This window comes from Peromyscus leucopus, chromosome 5 (genome assembly GCF_004664715.2).
Source record: "Peromyscus leucopus breed LL Stock chromosome 5, UCI_PerLeu_2.1, whole genome shotgun sequence".
NCBI classification, from domain to species: domain Eukaryota; kingdom Metazoa; phylum Chordata; class Mammalia; order Rodentia; family Cricetidae; genus Peromyscus; species Peromyscus leucopus.
The window spans coordinates 40834641-40857698 of NC_051067.1; the positions used below are offsets into that span (position 1 = coordinate 40834641).

Sequence of the window (23058 nt, forward strand, 5' to 3'; positions counted from 1 at the left end):
CATTTTGTCTTAAAGCATTTTTTACAACATTCTGTTTCAGATTATATGAAAAGGCAATGTATTAGGTAGTGACTTAAAAACGACTTTAAATGATTAACACATTGGCCCCTGCAATTTGTGAATTTTAATTTGCACAGAGCGGAGGTGGAGAGGGGGAATGGACATGTGCTTAGCTATGATACCACATAAAGATTTTACTTCCTTAGCTGGATTTGGTGTTGGCAAATGGCGACTGACTTTTGTCAGTCATGCTCATAATCAGCATTCAAGTGAGGAGTGTACATAGTGATTAGTTGTTTCCCAATAAATATGCAGTTGTGTCTTGGGTTGAAATTAACATTTAAATGGTCAAAGTACCAGTCTTAACATCTATAAAACATTCAACCTTTAGTTAGCACACCCACAGGAGTTAACCAATTTGATTCAATGTAGAGGCAACATAGTTTCAGTGGTTTGAGCAAACAGTGGGGCAACATAGAACAAACCTCATACTGCACCTAACAGCCAGTGTTCAATCAGTTCTTTTGGAGAAAGGGTGGGTGGCTCTGAAAAGAGCCTTTGGCTTAGCTAGAAGTTTGTTTTCAATGACTTATTATTTCCCCTTGGCCTTGTGGTGGCTCTCGGTCTTCTTGGGCAGCAGCACCGCCTGGATGTTGGGCAGGACGCCGCCCTGCGCGATGGTGACGCGGCCCAGCAGCTTGTTGAGCTCCTCGTCGTTGCGGATGGCCAGCTGCAGGTGGCGCGGGATGATGCGCGTCTTCTTGTTGTCGCGGGCCGCGTTGCCAGCCAGCTCCAGGATCTCGGCCGTCAGGTACTCCAGCACGGCCGCCAGGTAGACCGGGGCGCCGGCGCCCACCCGCTCCGAGTAGTTGCCCTTGCGGAGCAGCCGGTGCACGCGGCCCACGGGGAACTGCAGGCCGGCCCGGGACGAGCGGGTCTTGGCCTTGGCGCGAGCCTTGCCGCCCTGCTTGCCGCGTCCAGACATGGTAGAAAACTGGCTGTCACAAGCTGCTCAGTCAGAAACGAGAAAGCCACACTGGCGCATTTTATAGTCGACGCAGGGCGCGAAAACGGAGCGATTTCATTGGTTACATATAGCAGTTTCACCTAAACCAATGGCACCGTGGTTTTGAAAAATTCTTGCTTTGATTGGGCAGTTAGTGAGTGACGTTAGCTAGTAGCGATCAGCATAGCCACAAGTCTGTTTAAAAAGCAGCCAGTGCACACTACGTCCTGACTCTTAGTTGCTTTTCTGCCTGTTGTGGTTTCTTTTGGTTGTTGCCATGCCTGATCCAGCGAAGTCCGCTCCCGCCCCGAAGAAGGGCTCCAAGAAAGCCGTGACCAAGGCCCAGAAGAAGGACGGCAAGAAGCGCAAGCGCAGCCGCAAGGAGAGCTACTCGGTGTACGTGTACAAGGTGCTGAAGCAGGTGCACCCCGACACGGGCATCTCGTCCAAGGCCATGGGCATCATGAACTCGTTCGTCAACGACATCTTCGAGCGCATCGCGGGCGAGGCGTCGCGCCTGGCGCACTACAACAAGCGCTCGACCATCACGTCCCGGGAGATCCAGACGGCCGTGCGCCTGCTGCTGCCCGGGGAGCTGGCCAAGCACGCCGTGTCCGAGGGCACCAAGGCCGTCACCAAGTACACCAGCTCCAAGTGAGCGCGCCGATCGCACTCTTAACCCAAAGGCTCTTTTCAGAGCCACCCACAGTTTCTTATGAAATTGCTGTTACATCTATTAATCTTAGCAAGTCAGTCCTGTTCTATATTCCCACTCATGCTCTAAAGCTTTATTTACCCTTTAGCCAGGCAAGTTCCCCCTTTCCAGGATAATAGGAATATTTGAATAAATTGGGGTCGACTTTTAATTTGTCAGCTCTATGTTGACAGGGTAATCAATCTGATTACAGGAGATGGGCAGTTCAGGTACCCTCTCTACTATTGCTAGAGGTCTTTGTTGTGGATTCCTGGGATCTTCCCTGGCACCAGATTTGTCCCTAACCCCCAAGTACACTTCCCCCATCAAGACTTCTCTTCCAGTACTCCCTCCATCTTGCCCCCAACCCACCCAACCCCATCTCGTTCCCATCATATCCCCACCCCACACCGTTTAAGGAAAGGAGATCTCTTTTATTCCCCCTTCCCAGGGAAATCCATCACTCTGGGCTCTCCTTGTTACCTAGCCTCTCTGGGGCTGTGGCTCATAGCCTGGTTGTCCTTTATTTTACACCTAATATAACCACTTATGAGTGAGTACATATCATGTTTGTCTTTCTGGGTCTGTATTACCCACTCAATTTTTTTCTAGTTCCATCCATTTTGCCTGCAAATTTCATGATATCATAAAAAAACAATCCTTCTTTTCTACTTATATTACCTTTGTTCTGTTTTTATTTGTTTATTCTTAACTGGCAAGGAAAAGTTTTATACATTAGTTGGAACACAATGTGATGTTTTGACATGTGTATACAATGCCGATAACTAAATAAAGGACGTTCCGATACCAGTCGCCTACTTGCCTCTGTGACTTGTGATACACTCTATTCTACCTGTTTTTCCTCAGTCTTGTCTCTAAAATTCCCTCCCTTTTCTCTAGTGGTTTTTCCCTTCTCTTCTGTCTTACAAGAAGTAAAAGGGATGAGGGTAAAGGTAACATGAATCAGCCCGAGGACTGATTCCTAGTATAGAGCCCTTGGCAAATGAACTTCCTAAGGTTTTTGTTTGTTTGTTTGTTTTTTGTTTGTTTTGTTTTTAAATCTCTCTTTTCACCCTTTCTCTCTTTCTCTTCTCCAGGCAAGGATCTCCAGATGCTTTTAAAATGTCTGTCTAGTGAACTGATGACCTTTTTTCTTTATCTCCACTTTCATTTGAGAACCAGAGAGAACTGTTTCTTTCTGACTTTAAGGAAATCAACAATTAAGACTTGAAGCAGAAAAAAAGGTGTCAGTTTGTATTACAGAAGGCAGCATGTATTTTAGGAAGAAAACTATCAGTACCAGCCTTAGGTCTTATTATATTTGTATTTCCCCCCTCTGCAAGGTCTCCAGATGCTGCCCAGCCACTTCATTGGCTGAAGTCATCCTCTATGCCTGAGCACCTACAACGAGAGGCAACACTTCAAAATTTCAGTCAATACTTCTGTGTCACAACCTCGGAACTCTGTAAAATTCTTCATGGGAAGTAGCAGTTGGTGGGTCAGGTCCATTTCACGACACCCAGCTACAGCACAGGCCCTCTGCAGTTGCCCCGAGTCTCTGTGTGCAGGATTTAGAAGGGCTGGTGCTTCCAAGGCCTGATGCTGCAGAGTCCACTGGTTACTGGGAGATAAACGCAGCCAGGCCTGACACCGGAAACTTGGCTTGGAACAGTATCAGTGATTCTTCACAAAAGAGATAAGAGTTGTCAGAACAAATTGCCAAAGACTTGGAGGTGGACAAAGACAATTCCAGGGGATCTTATGCCCTTTCAGGGGCTAACCTAACTATAGTAATGGGGGTCTTCGGCTGTCTTTGATGGTCAGGATATCTTACAACTCAATAGAGACGGACCGTAACTGATAAGATGCCAGCTTTTTTCCAGATGTTGACTGTGGCAAGAAGGTGAGGCTGATATGTGGGTCTCAGTCCCCCTCTCCTTCTCCAGACCTCACCAGTGACACTCAGTTCTCTCCCAGGAGACTGTCGCCCCTCACAGTTTCTAGTCCTGTCTAGGAAATTCTGAGGTTGGGCAATCTCCATACTCAATGTCCAGAGCTCTAAAGTGTGTAAATGATTTGAAGAATGGGAGGTGGTAGCGCTGCCCACCACACTGCACTGCCTTCTGTGTCATTTTCTGGAGCATCTACTCTTCCAGCTGCCTTCTGTCTGAGTTAGAAGTGACCTCAAAGGCTCTTCCATCAGAAACAGCCTGCTTCTAAAAATGCCTCACTCACAAATGTGAACGCGAAAAGAGTTGTTTCAGCCTTGGGAAAGGGATTTGTTGTACAAAGAAAATGTGCTTCCCTTGAAAGCAACCTTCCCATGGGTGCTCTCTCAAAATGACTCTGTGTTGTTTGTTGAAACAAGGTGTCATATAGGCCAGCTGTCCTTGAACTGGCTGTGTAGCCAAGGACAGCTCTGAACTCTTGATTCTTCTGCCTCTAGGTCCTATGCTGAATCAAAAGTACCTCCATACAGCTGTTCTCTTTTGATTTTATACTTGCTGTGTTGAAGTAGAAGAGATTCAAAGTAATGGGATTCGTGTTATAAAGGATTCGTTAATAGATTTGCTTAGGAGACATAAAATCACACAAAGCAGAATTGGCTAAGGGGCACCGACTCTCAGAATAAGTAATATGCTTAACCAGGCCTGTTAGAGATGAGCAAAACATATGGTGCTAGGATGTAAATGTTTGTTCACTAGAACTGACCAGCTGTTAAGCCCATTCCCCCAAAGAACATGCCTCTAACAGGCATCACAACCTGAATCACTGAGTTCTGGCCTGCCCTGTGGAGAAGTCTAATTCTACAAGGTGGGCAAGATGGACCTGGATGACAGCTACGTGGAAAAGAACAATACTGGTGTGCTACAGAAATAGTTCCGGCATTATCTTTGCTGTGTGAATCTCCCACTTGCAGCTTCCAGTCTTTTTAAATTGTTCAAATTGTAACCTGGGCTGGACCTTAAAATGTCATTTAAGGATGATAGTGTTGTAGAATGCATAAACCTAAAGTGGACAGACGTTGGGGAAATCTTCTGTTCTACACCATTTGCTAAGAGCCAGACAAGCCCTGTTACCCTTCGTCTCTGTGCAGAGTGCTTTCTCATTACAAGGACATACTCTTTCTGTAACAGTATTAGTTACTTTTCGACATCGCTAGGACCAAATACATACCCAACCACTACCAACAGCAACTTAAGAGAGGAAAGGTTGGCTGTGGCATACAGGTCTAAGGGGTCAAGTCAGAGAAGTCATTGTGGTAGACACTTGAGGAGGGACTGGTCCATGGGTATACATGGGTATATTCAGTCCAGGACCCCAGTTCATGGAATGGAACTACCCATGTTTAAGGTGGGTCTTCCAATCTCAATTAATCTAATCTAGATAGCTCCCTGCAGATGTGACCAGGGACTGCCATCCTCCATTACTCGAGATCCTATTACCTTGACAATAATAACCACCGTATTTGCTAATAGAAAATTCCATACAGAAGGAGAGTTCATGCTTGTAAGTAATTAGGAGGTAAATTGAAATCGCCAATTAAGAAAAAACAAGTTCTGTAAATGACTATCACAATAGCCATGAACAAACAAAATTTATTTAATAGGGCCCAGAACAGAAATCATATTTCATTTCTCTACAACTGTTTTAGATAAACTGAGTGTGTGTTCAGATATCTGTGAGGTTGAAAACTGAGAACTGGAGTGGATAATATAACTGCAATGGTTTTGGAGAATATTTCCATTTTATGAGTCTTATCTATCTATCTATCTATCTATCTATCTATCTATCTATCTATCTATCTATCTATCTATCTATCTCTTTCTCCCTCAAAATTCCCTCTCCTCCTCCTCTCCCTCCTTTAAATATAAGAGACCTATAGTCCATGTGTTATGATGTGAAATAAATAGATCAATGCCATTTGATCATTTTTGTAATCTTTGAAGAACAATGTTAAATTCTGGTGCACGGTGAACTAGATATCACCGGGCCGAGCTCAAGGAACAGCGGAAACTACAGAGCAGAAACAGATTAACCCCGGTCCTAGAAAATGAGTTTCCCACACTGCCAAGGGGGTAAAGAAAGCACACCATACTGAGTCGGTGGTAGTAATAAGTGGCAAGGAGGAAAACGGAGCAGGAGCAAACGGCTACTCGTTGTCACTTTCGCTGAAACTCTAAATCCGGGTTATAAGTAGTAGCTATAAGTAGCAGCTCCTCTGAACTGGGCATTTTTATTACGCAGTCTGGTGGCGTACAGACGTGCTATTTTGGACCTTGGTTTTAATATCACCGTTCTGAGATACCATCTCCCAGTTATATGAAACCGCGTTTTTTGAGCTTGAAGGAATATTAATCGATTGACGCTTTAATTGGTATTATTTTTAGTTTCTGTAAGCAAACGGTAGAAAGTTGATAAAAGTTTAGTTCTGTAGATTTTCTTTGTGGCGAAGAGAAAAAAAAAAAAAGTCATACTAGCAGAGGATGGTTTCGATCCATCGACCTCTGGGTTATGGGCCCAGCACGCTTCCGCTGCGCCACTCTGCTAACCACAGCGTTACCTCTTTGAATTCATACCTTTATATGATCACGTGAACACCGCGCTTTTAAAAAAATGGTTGGCCGAATTAATTCAAGATCCAGATCAAATAAAATCAGTTCGGAAAATTTTTATTTCAAATGGCTTCAGATAAATAAAATTCACTGTCTAAGAAAACAACTTGTCCCTAACCTATTAGTTCTATTCATTTGAAAGAGCGATTTTAATTAAAATATGATTAACATATACAAGTAATCGAAAAAGTAAGGAAGGAAAACGTCTGACTCTGAGGCAAATTATATTTTCAAGCTGTTCTTTTGAAGAGTAAAAGATCTTCGTGCATTGGCCGGGAATCGAACCCGGGCCTCCCGCGTGGCAGGCGAGAATTCTACCACTGAACCACCAATGCTTGGGGACTACCGCGCTTAATAATCTTACAAATGTGTGCATTGCCTAGTTTTAAAAGTATTAAAATAAAATTTCTTTGTAAAAAGGCATGAATGTCATTTTATACTTTCATTTTATACTTTTATCGAATAACACTTAGTAATGCTTCTTCCTGATTTATTGCAAACACTGGGCGTCCCAGATACTTGCCACCACCTTGCAGACCTTATAAGTTTCCATTCAGGGGTGGAGAGGTTGCTGGACCCGGACGGTAACGAGGACTCCGGGTATTGTTGGGGGACAGGCAGTAAGGAGGCGGGCACCTGCGGAGACCGTAAATATCACCTCAAGGGATGCAATTCTCAGCACTCGCTTAGGAATCTGAGTGGAACCGGGAGGAACACGAGCAGGAGATTGCAAAGAAAGAAAATGGGAAGGAATTTCCCAACCCAACCAGAGGGCGAAGAAGAGCAGAGCACAGTAGCGGAGGAACCCCGAGACCCGCCCTGGCTTGTGGGATCCAGTGCTGCTCCCTGCTGGTCGCCCGCGGGAGGTCAGCAGGAGAGCTGGCGGATGTTAAGAAGGACCCTGGGCCTTAGAAGCTTTGGTCAAGGTTGCATTGAAGTAGCCCTGGGATGTCTTTTAGAAATATCGAGTGCAGCGATCTCATCAAGGGATAACTTCTTTCAAAAGGCACAATCGTGACTTCCATAAAAATATAAAAATGAGCTCGTGTTAGATGACTTTGCATAATAAACTCAAGATGTGGTTGCTGTTATCCAATCAACAGAAAATCCAAAGAGAAGCTTTTCCATTGTCGAAAGGAATGTTTCAGCGAGGTCATAACTGGTTTTTCCTTAGCACATACTAAATCTGGTTTTGCCCGGGGTCTCCTTTCAGGCACCTCCGGAGTGAAAATGTAATTGTGCATCTCTACAGAAACTTCTGGAGAAATTGAAAAAGTGGAGAAATTCTCTACAAAAAAAAAAAAAAAAAAAAAAAAAAAAAAAAAAAAAAAAAAAAAAAAAAAACACTTTTAGGATTCCAAATATACGATGGGACAGAAGCTGAGGGTGGAGTCTGGTGATGAGTGAAAGAGAAGTAGACAGGAGAGGGAGAGAAAAAAAAGAAGAACAAAACAAAACAACAAAAAAAAAAAACCAATCTCTTTTATGTATGCAGCCTTAAAACCCCACATTAAGTGACAGAGGGAAAAGAATATTCAGTATTGAATCAAAATGTAAAATCTGTTCAGCAAAAGGCATTGTTTACAGAAAATATGCACGACATTCCTGATAAAGGGCTTCTTCCCAGAAAACACTGCTAGATTAAAAAACCACACCGAAAAAACCACACGGAAGAAGGAGAGACCATTTGGAAGCAACATAGGAGAGAGAGACTATGGCAATAAGAACCCTTTTCCTGGAAGATCTGTTAGTGTTTCCAGAGCTAAGCGGTCCAAAAACTAAAGTTAAAAATAAAAGAAAATCTACATGCTAGAGAAACTTCAATGCAAAATTGCTATTGCAAAGAAAGAAAGGAACTCCTGCAAAAAAAAAAAAAAAAAAAAAAAAGAACCCTGTGATCGTAGGGTCTGCACGAAATCTCTAAGGTAGAGAGGAGTAGAGCTAAGGTTAGGGCCTCCGATAAGGAAACCCCCACATGGAGGCCTGGAAGCAGTGTTTCTATCTGCCCTCTTGCCTCTCACCCTGCTCAGAGGACTTAGGACTCATGGACCACTCTTCTTTTCCAAAGTTTTATTTTGTTATTATTGTGGGTGTGGGTGTGTGTCAGTGCGTGTGTGCGCGTGTGTATGCACACGTCTGTATTGCATGCTTGCACCTGCCTGTGGAGGTCAGAAGTTGCTAATCTCCTTTTGCTCTAGGATCTTGGGATTGAACTCAGGCCTTCACATCTGAGTGGCAAGTACCTTTACCACTGAGCCCTCTCTCCACCCCAGATGGGCCTTTTTTTTTTTTTAACCAACAAGTGATGAGCTCAACTGCTTACCTTTGCCATCTGTCATAATAAAATGCGCACTAACGAAATGCTGGCCCTTAGCACGAGCCAGGCAACAAGACCAGCTAGCCTCCGACTAAGGCATTATATGATATGATTGCGCTACCCTTTCAATTCCTCACAGCTGACTTTTTCTGGTGTAATGACATCAAAGGAGATCATTCCTTTTCTGTCCATCTTAAAGCACAGAACCAACACCTCTATTAAGGAAAGAAGCTAATAAGAAGAAAACATAGCAAATATATTTGATCAAAGTTTGACATGATATGGGAACCTTGAGATAGACCATCTAAAGACCCAGGGTGAGGCATCTAGCTTTATGGTTGCATTTGATGAAGCACGAGCAGCAATGGACAGTAGAAATATGACTGAACATTGAACAGTGTGAACGAACATAAATAGGCTGAGTGGGAGCCCTTAGATGGCCTGTCTCCAGACTTTTCCTGGCCTCTCCATTCGGTGTTAGTTCCTCACTCATTTAGGATAAGACCTCTCCTGGAATGTCTTATCAGGTCATGCAGGTCAGGAAGTTTCTTCTTAGCCAGTGCTACACAGAATAGAAGGGGGAGGCTGAAATAATTCTCCTGGAGCTTATGACTATTTGAGAGAAGAAGGTTTCTGGCTTCTATGGCCTGCCTTGGCACTGGGGCTGTGAGAGATCAGGAAAAAGCAGGGCAGGGAAAACTGAGTTAGAAATGTTGCCATAGTCAGATCACTCCCCTCCAGTCATGAGAGCAGAGACAACTTCCCTGAGCCTTGAAGAACTGACCCAGGGATCAGTCGGTCCACTCTGACCAGACTGTGTCGCTGTGCATATCCTTCCTACGCCCAAATCCTTCCCATTTAAACCTAAATAAAGAGCATGCTTAAATACCAAAGACGGATTGTTCATATCTTCCTCTACCTTTCTCCACTTCTCATCTATGTTGTGGAATTATTGTTACAGATGTGTTACATTCTTTTATGCTGTGGAATATTTGTTCTAATGATGCAAAGATGTGTTGCATTCTTTTATATTGCATTTGTTTAACTCTGTGAAGCTGTGTTAATTTGCTTGTCTACAACACCTGCTCGGTTTAATAAGGAGCTGAATGGCCAATAGCCAGGCAGGAGAAAGGATAGGCAGGGCTGCCAGGCAGAGAGAATAAATAGAAGGAGAAAAAGAGAAGATGGAGGAGTGAGAAAAGGAAAAGGAGAGAGGATGCCAGGGGCCACCCAGCCACATAACCAGCCATGGAGTAAGGAAAGAAAGATACATAGAATAGAGAAAGGTAAAAGCCCTGAGGCAAAAGGTAGATGGGATAATTTAAGTTAAGAAAAGCTGGCTAGAAACAAGCCAAGCTAAGGCTGGGCATTCATAAGTAAGAATAAGACATATATTTATTTGGGAACTGGGTGGTGGATCCCCAAAGAGCAAAGAGAAAAAAAAAAAAAAAAAAAAAAACCAACTACACATCTACTTAGTTGGGTCTCATTGCCACACTTTCACCTAAAACCTTAAGAAAACCACAGCTCTTGCTTTGAGCCATCACAAGTGTGATGGTATTTAAGTCTGATGGCTTAAACTCCACCGCAGGAGCACATTGCTTCTACCACTGTCTTCTGAGCATGTTTCTTTACTCAAACAACAGTCCACCACTTCCCTTTTCCCTGCCTCCAATTCTCCCTCCTCCACTGCGGTTTGTCCCACCGATGCCCCTAATCCCTGCCCTCAAGGAGAAAGCTGTGGCCTGTGCCTCCTCATGGGCAAGACTGGTTGTGTAAACTGTTCTGGCTGTCCCACGACTGGCATTCTGTCTATGGTAACTGGATGGCAGGAGCTACCACAGCATCCTGAGCTACACACAGGTGAGTGTCTTGGATGTTGTCTGGAGACTGCTTCTCTGGCGAGGTGCAGTTGCTAATATAAATGTCTTTATGTTTCTGACCAAGGCCTCTTGACAATGTCAGTTCTCTACAAAGGAGCAAGGTCCAGAGCTTCTCCTGTGTCTGCCAAAGTCTTCAGCTGCTAGGATTACTTTTCCTTTTGTTTCCCTGATTTTCTTCCTGTATCCTGAAGTTGTATTATGTGTACATGTGCTTAAAATTTGCATACCCTCTGAAGAACTTAATCTTTTATCATTAGTAAGTGATGATAAGTTCTTGATAATGTTCCTTGATCTGAAATTATTTGTTAATAACTACATAACCAAATCAGTGTTTCCTTTACTGGTGCTAACATCATACACTCCTTTCCAACAATCTAACATTTGCCTTTTTGTGTCTTTAAAATATGGCTTCTTTTTGTCTCAACAGTTCTAAAAGAACTAAAGTAATAACGAATATATATATATATATATATCCCAACCCAACCACAGTGGTAAAGCTAGAAACTAATAGGATGAAAAAGTTGGAGGCTGTACCAATGCATTGATGTTAGACAACTTCCTCCTGAACCTTCAGTGGGTCAAGACAGAAATCATGAACTTAGTTGAAATCATCTGGAAGTCTGCATTTTGTCTTCATGTCCTGTGTCTTTATCTTAGAAAATGGTAACAAGGGTAGGCACACAGCTCAGTGATAGGGTCCTTGCCTACCAAGCATAAAGTCCAAGATGCAATTCTAAGTACCACACACACAAAATAAAATTAATTAGCAAATTAAAAGAAAAATAATGTGGTGATAGGCCTTAGATATTTTTGAGCTAAAACGGTGCACAAGATGCAAATCCAATGAAAACCTATCAACTTCCACAGAAATCCAATAACCCCTAAGAAGTGTTTTGTGGCAGTTATCTCCTATAATAATATGACTCAAGCATCCTGTGCCAATTAGTTGATGCTTTGTTTGGTATTTAGTTTTGCTTTCTTGCCAACTTAACACAAGCTGGGATCACCTGAGAAGAAGGAACCTCAATTGAGGAGATGACTCCATCAGATTGGCTGGCAGACAAAACTGTGATGTGTCTTCTTAGTTAATGATTAGTGTAGGAGGAGCTAGTCCACTCTGGGTGGTACCACTCCTGTTCAGGTAACCCTGGGTGGTGCACCAGGAACACGACAGCAGCTGCAGCCTTGGGTGGTCTGTGCTTCAGTTCCCCATTCTAGGTTTCTGCCTGCCATGACTTCCCTTCCTGATGGACAGTAAATTCTTTCCTCCCCAAGTTGCTTTTGGCCACACAATATAAAGCAAACTAAGATACATCCTAAACCTGTAGATTCATTTGTTTTGTTTTAGTTTTTAGGAGAGTTTTGTTTTATTCAAGACAGAATTTCACTAGCTCAGGCTGGCATCGGACTCACATACGATCTTTCTGCTTCCATCACCCAAGTGGTGGGATCCCTGCTAGAGGGCCGGACACCTGACCAACAGACTCATGATCACTGTCTAATGAACTTGTTTCTACTATGATGCACAATACTACCATTCGTCCATTTTTTCCCCAAAACAAGTAATTCTGTGAGGAAGCTAGAGAGATGGTCAAAAGCATTTGCTAGTCTCCAGAGGATAATTGCAAGTTTGGTTTCCACTACTCACGTTGAACAGCTCACAACCACCTATAACCCAAGTTCCAGGGGATCAGATGCTCACTTCTGATCCCCACAGGCACCTACATACATTCCTACAGACAGACACATGAATGAAAATAAAACAGATCTTTAAACAGTAATTCTGTGTAGAAGAAATAACTTGAAACAAATGAAAGGAAAAGACAACATAACAGAACATGTCCTACAGTAACTGGAGTTTCAAGAGGAAAATACATCATAAGAGCTACATCAGGACAACATAAGGAAGGGGAAAAGGTGTGTGTGTGTGTGTGTGTGTGTGTGTGTGTGTGCGCGCGCGCGCGCGCAATAACTCACATTACCTTCTAAGAATCTAGGAAAACAAGAATAAACTAAAACCAAAATCAGCCAAAAAGAAGACATAATAAAGTTCAGACAGAGATATCTTAAATAACGGCAAATAAAAGGACACTAAACAGTCAGTGAAACTAAGGGACTGTTTTGTTTTACTGTTTTTGTTTTTGAGACCGGGCTTCTCTGTATACTTCTGGTTGTCCTAGAACTCATGGTGTAGACCAGGCTGGCCTGGAACTCGGAGATCGGACTGCCTCTGCCTTCTGAGTGCTAGGACTAAAAGTATGTGCCATCACTGCCCAGGAAAACTAAAATTTTATTTCAATAATATAAACAAATTTTGCAAAGCCTTAGCTAGCTAAGTAAGAAAAAGAGAAGACTCGTAGAAGAGGAGATGAAAAACGAGACAATGGAACAAACACAGCTGAAATAAAATCATTAGAGATTATTATGAACATTTATATGTCAACAAATTTGATAACTAACCTAGAAAAAATGGACAAATTCCTGGACAGACACACCTTGACAAAATTAAACCAGGACAAAGTAGAAAACCTGGAGAGATCAGTAACAATGAATAGCAATGAAGTTCCGTCAAAAGAAAGCCAAGGCCAGAGGCCTTCACGGCAGAGCCTGCCAAGAGTTTGAAGAGTCACTAATATCAACTCTCCTTAGATGACTCCAACAAATTTGAGGAAGGAATTATTCCAAGTATATGCTGTGATGCCAGCATTACCTTGATAGAAAAGATGACAGAGACACAGCAATACAACTGCAGGGTGGTATCTTTGATGAGCACGACTACATAAATCCTTAAGGAAACACTCACAAGCCAAACCCAACAATACGTTTAAAAGGTTATTCACCATGACTAAGTGGAGTGAAAGGAAACTCCAACAAATAACAAGCATGCTACACCATACAGTAAGGACAAAAATCTCACTTTCAACTCAATTGAAGCAGAAGGCATTTTATACGTTCAATGGCCCTTGGAATGTATGTTTATATGCTCATGAACATATACACACCCATATATTACACACACACAAAAAGAAGTCTTGGACAAAATAAAGCAATTATAATCACATTTCTTGGTTTAAAAATACACTATCAAGCTGAAGTCATCAAAACAGAAAAGTTCTGACATAAAAGCAAACAGAACAATAGCAGAATAGAAAGACTGGAATTAATCCTGTACATCTATGCCAATTGATTTTCAACAAAGATGCAAAAACACACTTTCAAGATAGGCCAGTCTTTGTATGAAAAAAAAAAATAGAGGAAACATTTGACAACATTAGAATGTTGAAGGCTTTTTGGACAAGCCCTTAAATGCACAAGAGATAAAATCAAAAGCAAGCATATGGGACCATATCAAACTCAGATGCTTCTGCACAAGAGGAAACAATTGAGCTAAAAAATGGGAGAAGAGAGCTGCAAATTGTATATGTGTCACTATTCAGAATATATGAGGAATTCAGGCTATAGCAAGGCTTTAAACGATAGAAAAAGTGCCGATAGATCTAAGCAGACATTTCAGAGAGGGTGGCATAAAGATGACCAGTGGGTTTCTCTAAAAATACTGAGCCTTACTTCATCAGGGAAATGCAAATCAAAACCACAATGATGATCTGTCACTTCACCCAGGAATAATAGGCTTTATAATACTAGTGATGATGTAGAAAAAAACAGAACATGTATGTACTGTTGGTGCCGATATAAATTAGTTACCTATCACAGAAAACAATTTAAGTTAGCATAACCATTATAGAAAACAGTTTAAAAGTTCCTCAAAGAACTAGAAATGCCATATGATGCAGAAATCTCACTACTGCCCAGCCATCTAGGAAATGAAGTCGGTATTTCAGAGACATGTGCTCTCCCATGTCCACTGCAGCTCTATTCACAACAGCCGAGAGATGGAAATCGTTACTTATTTTCCTGCCAACTTTTGTCCAATGTTTAATTCAATGTATATCCTGGTATGTGATGCCGTCTTTCTTCTACTGCTTCAAACAGGAAAATGTGCGGAGTCTAAAATTTTCTCATGATAGTAAGATGGTGATGATGCTAAGAGTAAGGATTAAGTGGATTCTTGCCAATGTGATCAAGACTCTAGGAAACAGCTTTATCCTTCCTTCTTTAGGAGATGAGGGGCTGCCTGGTCCAGAACGGTGTAGATGGCTCAGCTCTTTAGTGATGATCTTACTTTGGCAACGAGGTAGGTCCACAGGCACTCCTCAGAGCTTGTGTTACCTTAATTAGCAAAAGGTGTGATAGAGAATCTTCAGAGGACGAACTTACTCTAGATTATTTAGGTGACTCCCAAATACCATCATGAATATTTAGGAGACAGGTTGAGAGAGAGATTCGGCTGAGGTTCATGAAGTAGAGAAAGAAATGTGAAAGGAGCCAAGGTGAGAGCATCTGGCTGTGAGCAAGCAACCTGACAAGTCACAGCCTCCAGGAGCTACAGCACACATGGGACAGCCCTTCCCAAGTCGGCCACTTTGGCTCCTTCCTCGCCACTCGCCTCAGGAAAATGGCCAGCCTGATCCTTAGTTTCAGGTACATAACATCCAGAACTTTGGAAATCTTTTTCATATCTAACCAAACTCTTCTTATAGCTGCCAGGACTTTAACCTTTTGGGTTGGAAGGGTCTTCACAAGCTGTGCAGTCCAGCTTCTCGACAGTATTTGGAGATCTCAGAGACACTGACCCGTTCCTATCATTCCAGTATGACATCCATGAGCACAATCAAAATAAGCAGTTCTGTCCTTAGAAGACACAGCCACCAGGTCAACGTCTACACAAGACGTGCCATTGTCCTATCTATCATTTTTCTTTGTCTGCTTTCTTTCCTTTGGTCACTTAAAGGAATCACCATATCAAATCTGATTTCACTCTAGAGAACTCCTGAAGCAGAACAAAATAGAAAAGCATTGAGGAGATTTTTTGTTTCAACCTTGTGTCATAAATATCTATTTTCCAAGATTGTCAGAAATGGTCCACCCAATTAGCATGGTACAGTGTCAATGTCTTTATGAGTCCTTTCTTCCATTGTACTAAAATTAACTTCTTGTTTTTTACCCAGTGGCAGGGATTCTGCTCTCTGTGAAAGAAACTACATTCATGAGCACCCTTCCAATGCTGATGTCAATGACATCAGGACAAAGCATGTCCCACTCCGTGCTGAACAAACCCATGCCTTAAAAAGTCTTCAAGAAGTTTGGTGTTCTGGTGGCTCAGTTCCTCACTCTCTATTCTATGAAGGCATTCTAGTTACATAATATGCCAACTTAAATGCAAATCTCAGAGCTATAACCAATAGTTTATCAGTATGTTCTCCCAGGTGAGGATTTTATGGACTATGTAGTCATCATATTTCTGTACCTTTTAGTGTAGAAACTGAACTTGACATAACTATACTGATTCATATTAAATATCACCCATTTATTTGTTTCTTTTACTTTAAATCATATTTCTTATACCTTTAGAATTATTTTCTCTTATTCTACCATCTTTTTAAAGTTATCAATCCTGTCATTTTTTTAAATCCAGACAGGCTATTGATAAGTGTCAATTAGTAGAGTAAAACATTTTAATCCTGTAGCAATAGTGAATTCTTTCCAAGATAGCAGCATTTTATTAGTCACTATTTATGAGAGGTTTTTAACACAGATAGGAGCACATAGAATTATTCTGTCTCCTTAGTCACTGTTGATCCACATTGTACAAAAGTATAATGAGAATTACCTGGGGTGATCAAGAAACGTGTATCATATGTACACATATACATCAACAAATAGGAAAATATTTGTAGCATTTAGCTATAAAATCCTTTAAAATTCACCAGTACTCAGTGTGCTGAATCAATGAAATTACTCAGTTTTAAAAACATAAAATACCTCAATTTCCTTCCTTCTGCTAGTTCCTCCAGCGCCCCTCTGGCTTTAGTCAAGATGACAGTAAACAGCTGACCTCACCCTAACTCTGCAGGCTGCATCCAGATGATATCTGAGAAACTATCAGGACTATCTCAGAGGGCCGGGATGGAGCGTACGGTTCAATGGCTCTCTCCTTAGCATCCTGCCTTTGAGAGCGGCCACAGCCAGCTTCTCACAGATCTCTAGAGGACACTGACTTTGAAATGACATAAAAAGTTGTCTCTGGAAATGTGGTCTTTCCTTTACTTGGACTTTAAGATACATGTGTACTTCCCTTAGAAAACGCCCTCTGGTTTTCAAAATGCACTTTTAGTGTTCTTTCCCATTTTTCTCTGTAATTCCCATTGATAGAAATAAAGGATGGGGCCAGGGTAGTTGCTGTTCTCGTTAACTGTTAGTAGAGCAGTTCTTAAAGCCTGTTTCCTGCCAGGGAGCATCAACACTTTCTGGGGATTTGTAGAAAGACAAGTTCTTCATCTCGCCTCCGATCTGCTGTGTTAGAAACCCTGAAGGTGCTTCGACTCAGTATGAGTCTTCTATGCATTTTTTTTTTCATTAGTAACTGCATTCTCTATTTTTAAGATCAGTTTGGTGAAAAAGAATTGAAGAGATTAATTAGTGTAATATATAATAAACAATCAGTTAGGACTTTTAGTGTATAACAATTTTGTTCAGCACTATTGAGTTCTGAAAATGTGGAAGAAGTATAAATTATAGTCTGTTGACTCAAGGCAAGTAACAGCAAGAAAACAAACTTCCTTCTTGCATAATAAAAGTACAGTGAACATGAGTGGGCATCATTGTAAGGCTGTTTTTTAAAAAATGGTTTAAACTATTGATCCTTTAAAAGTTAATGAGGAAAGATGATATAGATATAGATATATAGATATATATGAGAAATATTTTAGAATGTCAAAGGGCAGTTTGATTAAAGGTTAAAATATTGCTTTATTATTATTTCTTTTTTGATAGATAAAACAGGATGTGACTTCAGTTTAATAGAGGTAGAAACTATAAAAATAAAATAATCAAATATTTTAATAAACTTTGGGTGGAGGATTCACTGTGAATTTTTTATTTGTGTTGGTGTAGAGACAATGCTGAATTTTCACCCAAGCCTCAAAAAGATGAGTCTATGGCCACATTACATGTTTCTGTTAGAGCATCTACACATTTAAAAGAGTGTGGGAGTATGTTTATGTGCATGATGGTGTATCTGCATGTGTATGAAATGCCTTGTTTTTGTAGAAACGATTCTCAGGTTTTTACTTTAGGCCTTGAGAAGTCTGAGAATCCTTACCAAGCACACAAATAGTATAAAGCTTGAAAATATGGAGCTTGTGGGGTTAGCTGTTTGGGAGGATCATAAAAGGTCACTTCTAATGGCTCCTGAACTAAATATATCTAGGCAGCAGAACACTGATGTAGTTCTCTCTCAGCAAGATTTTATTTGAGGAGGATCATCATAATATTTCCATAGGGAACAAAACAATATAATTTATCAGCTGTAAAATTTATACTAATAGAACTGTTATTTGGGCAACCCTTATTTTTTAATCACAAAGACCCTTGCTATCAACCTCTTAAATGCTCCCTTTACCTCTTTGTTCCTAAGGGTGTAGATGAGGGGGTTCAGCATGGGTGTGATGATCCCATAAAAGAGGGACACCATTTTCCCCCGGTCCTTGGAGGCAGGGGATGGAGGCTGCAGATACATGTAGATGGCAGTACCATAAAAGAGTACCACCACAATTAGGTGGGAGCCACATGTCCCAAATGCCTTTCGCCGACCTTCAGCTGACCTTATTCTCAACACTGCTTTGACAATAAAAGCATATGAGATGAGGATGAGAGTCACAGGTATTAAAAGGAAGAGCACACTGATAAAGAACAGCTCTGCTTCATTTGCCGTTGTATCCACACAGGACAACCTGAGCAGGGCAGGGACTTCACAGAAGAAGTGATCCACTTCCTTGTGACCACACCGTGGCATCTGAAGAGTCCACGTAGACTGCAATACTGAGTTGCTGAAGCCACTGATCCAACATGCAGCTGCCAACTGTAGGCAGCGCTTGTGGTGCATGATGACTGAATAATGGAGAGGTTGACAGATGGCTACAAACCTGTCAAAGGACATGACGCCCAAGAGGAGACATTCGGTGGAACCCAAGGCCAGGAAAATGAAAAGCTGGGCCACGCAGCCACCATAGCTGATGACCTTGCGGGTGCTGCATATGTTGATGAGCATCTGTGGGACTGTGCTTGTGGTGTAGCACAGGTCCAGCAGGGACAGGTTAGTGAGGAAAAAGTACATGGGGGTGTGGAGCTTGGCATCCAGGCGGGACACGAGAATGATCATCATATTCCCAAAGATGGTCAAGATATAGGACACTAGAAACACCACAAAGAGTGGCAGCTCCAGCCATGGCCGATCTGAAAACCCCAAGAGAATGAATTCCTCTGAGATGCTCTCATTCGCCAGACTCATGTTAAATGGTACAGCCTCGGGGTCCCTGGAACACAAGGGGTTAGTAAGCTGGTGAACATGATTATTGACTTCATCAATTAGTTATGAACTGACTATGCCAGAGTATTTCATGCATTTATAAGCTGATCCTGTTAGGTTTGGAAAATATACCGACAAAAGATTAAGCATCATGCAACAGTTTTTAGCAAAGTGATTTCAAGTCACAGCACTGTATGAGTTTCTACAGCCACAGAGCTTCTCCTTTGGGGTTTGCTCTTCCATGGATGAGTCGTCTGAGGACTTTCTACCCAGATACCTGCTGTTGGGGCATATAGATAGTGTTCCTATTATTTGAATTCACTTAAATCTCCCCCAGAATCAGTGAGAGTGTCTGGTTGTGGGCATTTGTTACAACTATTTAAACCTTGTTTCCCCACTATTCCTGACCTTCCCTCAAGTGAGTGCAGACATTATGACATCTATCCAGAGTTTTCAGACACAATGTCAGGAGACTTGTCCTCTTAGGCTCAATCACAGAATCTACACAGGATTGCTTGCTGGTGTGATAATGAGGGTGGCAGACCTGGCTCATCCACCCCAACCCCCACTGTAACTAGTTTTATTGCCTTGAGAATGCATCTTATGCTCTGATCTTCAAGTTCCTCATTTGTAAGACAGAAATACAAATGCATTTTCTGGCCTGTTGAGAATCACAAGGTCACCCCATTCAGCCTGACTCTGGTTGGGAACACAGCAGTGTGCTCAATGCAGCCATAGTGATACAAGGACAGAAATGCCCAAAGGATTCCCTTGGAGCTTCTACAGTGTTCATTTCCAAATGGGTTAGTGGTGCAGATGGTTATGTTACAACTCTGTCAGCTTCAATCCCAGGGGCCAAGGCAACATATCCGAGTATGGATGTTATCACCAGTGTAAATTGTTTGGCAATGCCTGGTGCCCAGGAGCACAGGAGCTGGGCCACAGGTGTCAGAGTGCTGGGATACTTTGAGAAACTGTTCATAGCTCTACATTCTGACAGTACTTATGAGACAATCTGACAGTTAACGAATGTATGCATCCCAAACCATTCTCCGTGATAATCTAAATTACTTTCTGACTTAATCACCATTAGAAATTATGCTTCTCAGCTCTGATCCTGTTCATCGAAATTTTAGCAAAGGGTGCTGATTTTTTTTCTACTCATCCCAGAACATGTACTCCCTCAAGAAGCATCCCCTTGCTCTCCCCTAAGAAACCTGAGATACATGGTCATATAGAGAGACATTAAGTTTTAAGTTTTTCTTTTAGATGAGGTATCAGGTGGCCAAACTTGCATGAAACTTCCTGGTAGCCCAGGCTCACCTGGGACTCCTGCCTGCTCCCATCTCTAGAGTGCAGTTAAGAAGTGCACACTGTCACTCTCTCTTGAGCAGGGCTGGGACAGAACCCTGGCCTGCAAGCACAGCAGGCCAGCACTGAGCAGAATGCAGCTAGATTCCCTGTCTCCAATGTCCTTTTAAGTGAAATTACGTTACTATACAGTTGTATAGCATGATTCCTTCCATTTAAAGAATATACAGCATTCAGTATCTAATTGTTACTATGCAAGTTTAAAATTACCGTGAGGAATACGGAAGAGACTCTTGTCTCTGGGAAACTGAGGCAGAGAGGAAAGCAAACCAGTCTTGGCCTGCTAATCTGCCAGCAGCTGTCTGTTCTGTTTTAAAATGAGCACGTGTTTCTCTTACAATATTTTAATTGCTTTACTCCCCAGATTATTTGGGTTTCTATTTCCAGTCTAGAGTAACTTTAGTGAAGACTTCAATAGTCATCAGACTCAAATCTTCATAAGGAATTAAATTTCTTTAACTTGGTGCTTTCTTAAAATTCAGTGTGAATCTACAAGGACATTTAAAGCATGGATTGAAGAAACACATTTTTATCCTTTTAGTCAAAAACATACATTGCCAGAAATTGTGGGCACAGGGTAGAAAGAATGGGATAAATAATATTAGTAAAGATAAATTTCACATACTTCACAATTTCATTTTTGTTGTTGTTGTTTCTTTTCAGGCAGGGTCTTATGTAGTAGAGGCTAGCCTCAATCTTGATACTTAGCTGATGTTGGCATTATCCTCCTGCTGAACCCTCCCACGTGCTGGGTACAGGTCTCTAACATACTAGACAGTTTACATGTCTTAGTATTACAAGAGTGTATCACTCCCCCGGCAACAAGTCCAGATAGGTACAGTGACTGTGTGTCGCAGTTCGCCAAGGACTTGCTGTCCTGGCATGGTAGCTGATTGAGTAACTTCCTTTCCAAACTGGGTCCTCACTGGATAAGTTGTAAAGTCTCCCTAACTAATGCTAAGGGTAAAATGATCTCTGTATTATTGCAAAAGAGGCATGTCACCATCGTGGACATTGCATTTTCTCCTCCAACATGACCAATGACCCAACTGACTAGGACCTTGATACTAATGTTTCTTCTGAGAACTCAGCAAAAGACTATTATCGATAAAGGAGAGAAAATTAGTTGATTCATTTCTAATCAATGCACCCCTTACCCTGAGAGTCATGATTTATAATTTCTTAATGAACAATATAATATATTAGTGCAGCTGTGGTATGTGACATCCTTTCATACTCCATAGTCACAGCACAAGAAGAGCAGAAGAATTTATCACTCTAGGAGGAACTGTTGTAACAACAGAAAAACAGTCAGGAAAGCCAGGAAGGGAACGGAAGAATTCAGTGCTCTAGTTCTCACACTGAGCCTTATTCAGCTTTCTGAATGTGTCCATCTTCCAGCAAGTGAGACCCCTCAAATATTTATGAACTCCTAAAAGCGTATCTCTAGATAGTATTGCTATCATCCTGTATTTTAAGTGAGTTGAACTCAGACACAGCATTTGCCTTAGAAAACAGTATTTATTAATGAAAAAGAACATAAAATCAAAGGTTAGGGTACCCTTGGCTGCATTAGTAAAACTACACAGGCCATGCTCCTATTTTTGCCTCTTAATGTCTACTCTACTTGCTTGCAGTCACTGCTGGTGTCTCTGAGGCCACCAAATAGGTTTCTCTCCTTTAAAGCAAGCCTGCATTGCAGCACCTTACGGTGATAGCATTCTCCTTTAGAATAACACACCGTCACTTAGCCAGCAAAAAAAAAAAAACAAAAAACAAAAAGCAAAAACCCAAAATAGTTGAATCATGCGAGAGCGCAGCAGTGAGGTTAAAGCTGACATTGGTTACTGAGAGTTTGGGGATGCTGCTGGGGGTCTTTACAAGTTTTATCTGCAGTCATCTGAGAATATTTTAATGCAAAGTTGAGGCTGCTTCCTTGATGAATAGTGTCACTGCTTTATTTGTTTATATATTTGCCTTTTAGCCTACCTGTGGGCTGGCCTACTCTCATCTCCCTCTTGAGTTTCCTGGCCCCATATCTGAGCCTGAAAACTCACAAAGATGAGAGAAATCTTGGTAACAGCTCTTTAAGCTTTATGGTGTGAAGAACATTGGGATAAAAAAGGTAACAAGAGTCAGTTCCAGGTCTGCCACCTGCGCGATTGAGAGAGTGAATTAAGCATTTTGAATATCAGTTTTAATTTCTGTGTTGGGGTTGAGTTGACATTTTCCTCGCCATGGAAAATTATTTACTGATGATTCCTCCAATTACCTATACCCCGATGAGAGGCTTTTTACCATACTACCCTTATTTTGCTGAATTTTAAGCATAAATAATAGGTGTCTTTCCTCCAGAATAGCTAATAAGGAAAGGTTTTACATAAAATTTTCTCTGTGAAGAGATGAACCCTGAAGGCAGAAGCTTGGGTTTCTATGCTCCTCTAGCTTAGCTTGTTTTCCTGAGAGTCCAGATCTGCTTGAGCAGCAAACAGAAGGGACAGCTGACCTGCTGTGAAGGCCATGATCCCCACTGAGATGACAAATGTCCCCTAATGCTCGAATCCTAATGTGAATTTTAGCAGTTTGAATAAATGTATTTACTTACCACCAACTTAAGCATTGGGAACAGATGAGTTTGCTTTGATGTCCAAGTAGCCTTGAATGAATTTAAACTGCACAGAGATGGTGGCCCCTTCCTCCTCTGTTTAGCTGTATACTCATTTTGGCAAACTGAGTAAAGTTC

The 23058-nt window shown here is 41.7% G+C and overlaps 3 protein-coding genes and 2 non-coding genes across 5 annotated transcripts; 1 reads left to right on the forward strand and 4 right to left on the reverse strand.

The window, feature by feature from the left end:
* Positions 1-538: 538 nt before the first annotated feature.
* Positions 539-1024, reverse strand: LOC114700064 (histone H2A type 1-B). The gene has a single exon (XM_028879508.2). It carries the CDS (start codon positions 983-985, stop codon positions 593-595), a length of 393 nt encoding a protein of 130 aa, XP_028735341.1. The 5' UTR covers positions 986-1024; the 3' UTR covers positions 539-592.
* Positions 1025-1228: 204 nt separating this feature from the next.
* LOC114700069 (histone H2B type 1-H) lies at positions 1229-1712 on the forward strand. Its single transcript, XM_028879518.2, has one exon. The coding sequence runs from the start codon at positions 1284-1286 to the stop codon at positions 1662-1664; it is 381 nt and encodes a 126-aa protein (XP_028735351.1). The 5' UTR covers positions 1229-1283; the 3' UTR covers positions 1665-1712.
* Positions 1713-6178: 4466 nt separating this feature from the next.
* Trnam-cau lies at positions 6179-6250 on the reverse strand. The gene has a single exon. It is a non-coding gene; the product is annotated as a tRNA-Met (tRNA).
* Positions 6251-6580: 330 nt separating this feature from the next.
* Trnag-gcc lies at positions 6581-6651 on the reverse strand. Its single transcript has one exon. It is a non-coding gene; the product is annotated as a tRNA-Gly (tRNA).
* Positions 6652-17972: 11321 nt separating this feature from the next.
* On the reverse strand, positions 17973-18956 carry LOC114701650 (olfactory receptor 2B2-like). Its single transcript, XM_028881782.1, has one exon. It carries the CDS (start codon positions 18924-18926, stop codon positions 17985-17987), a length of 942 nt encoding a protein of 313 aa, XP_028737615.1. The 5' UTR covers positions 18927-18956; the 3' UTR covers positions 17973-17984.
* Positions 18957-23058: the final 4102 nt, after the last annotated feature.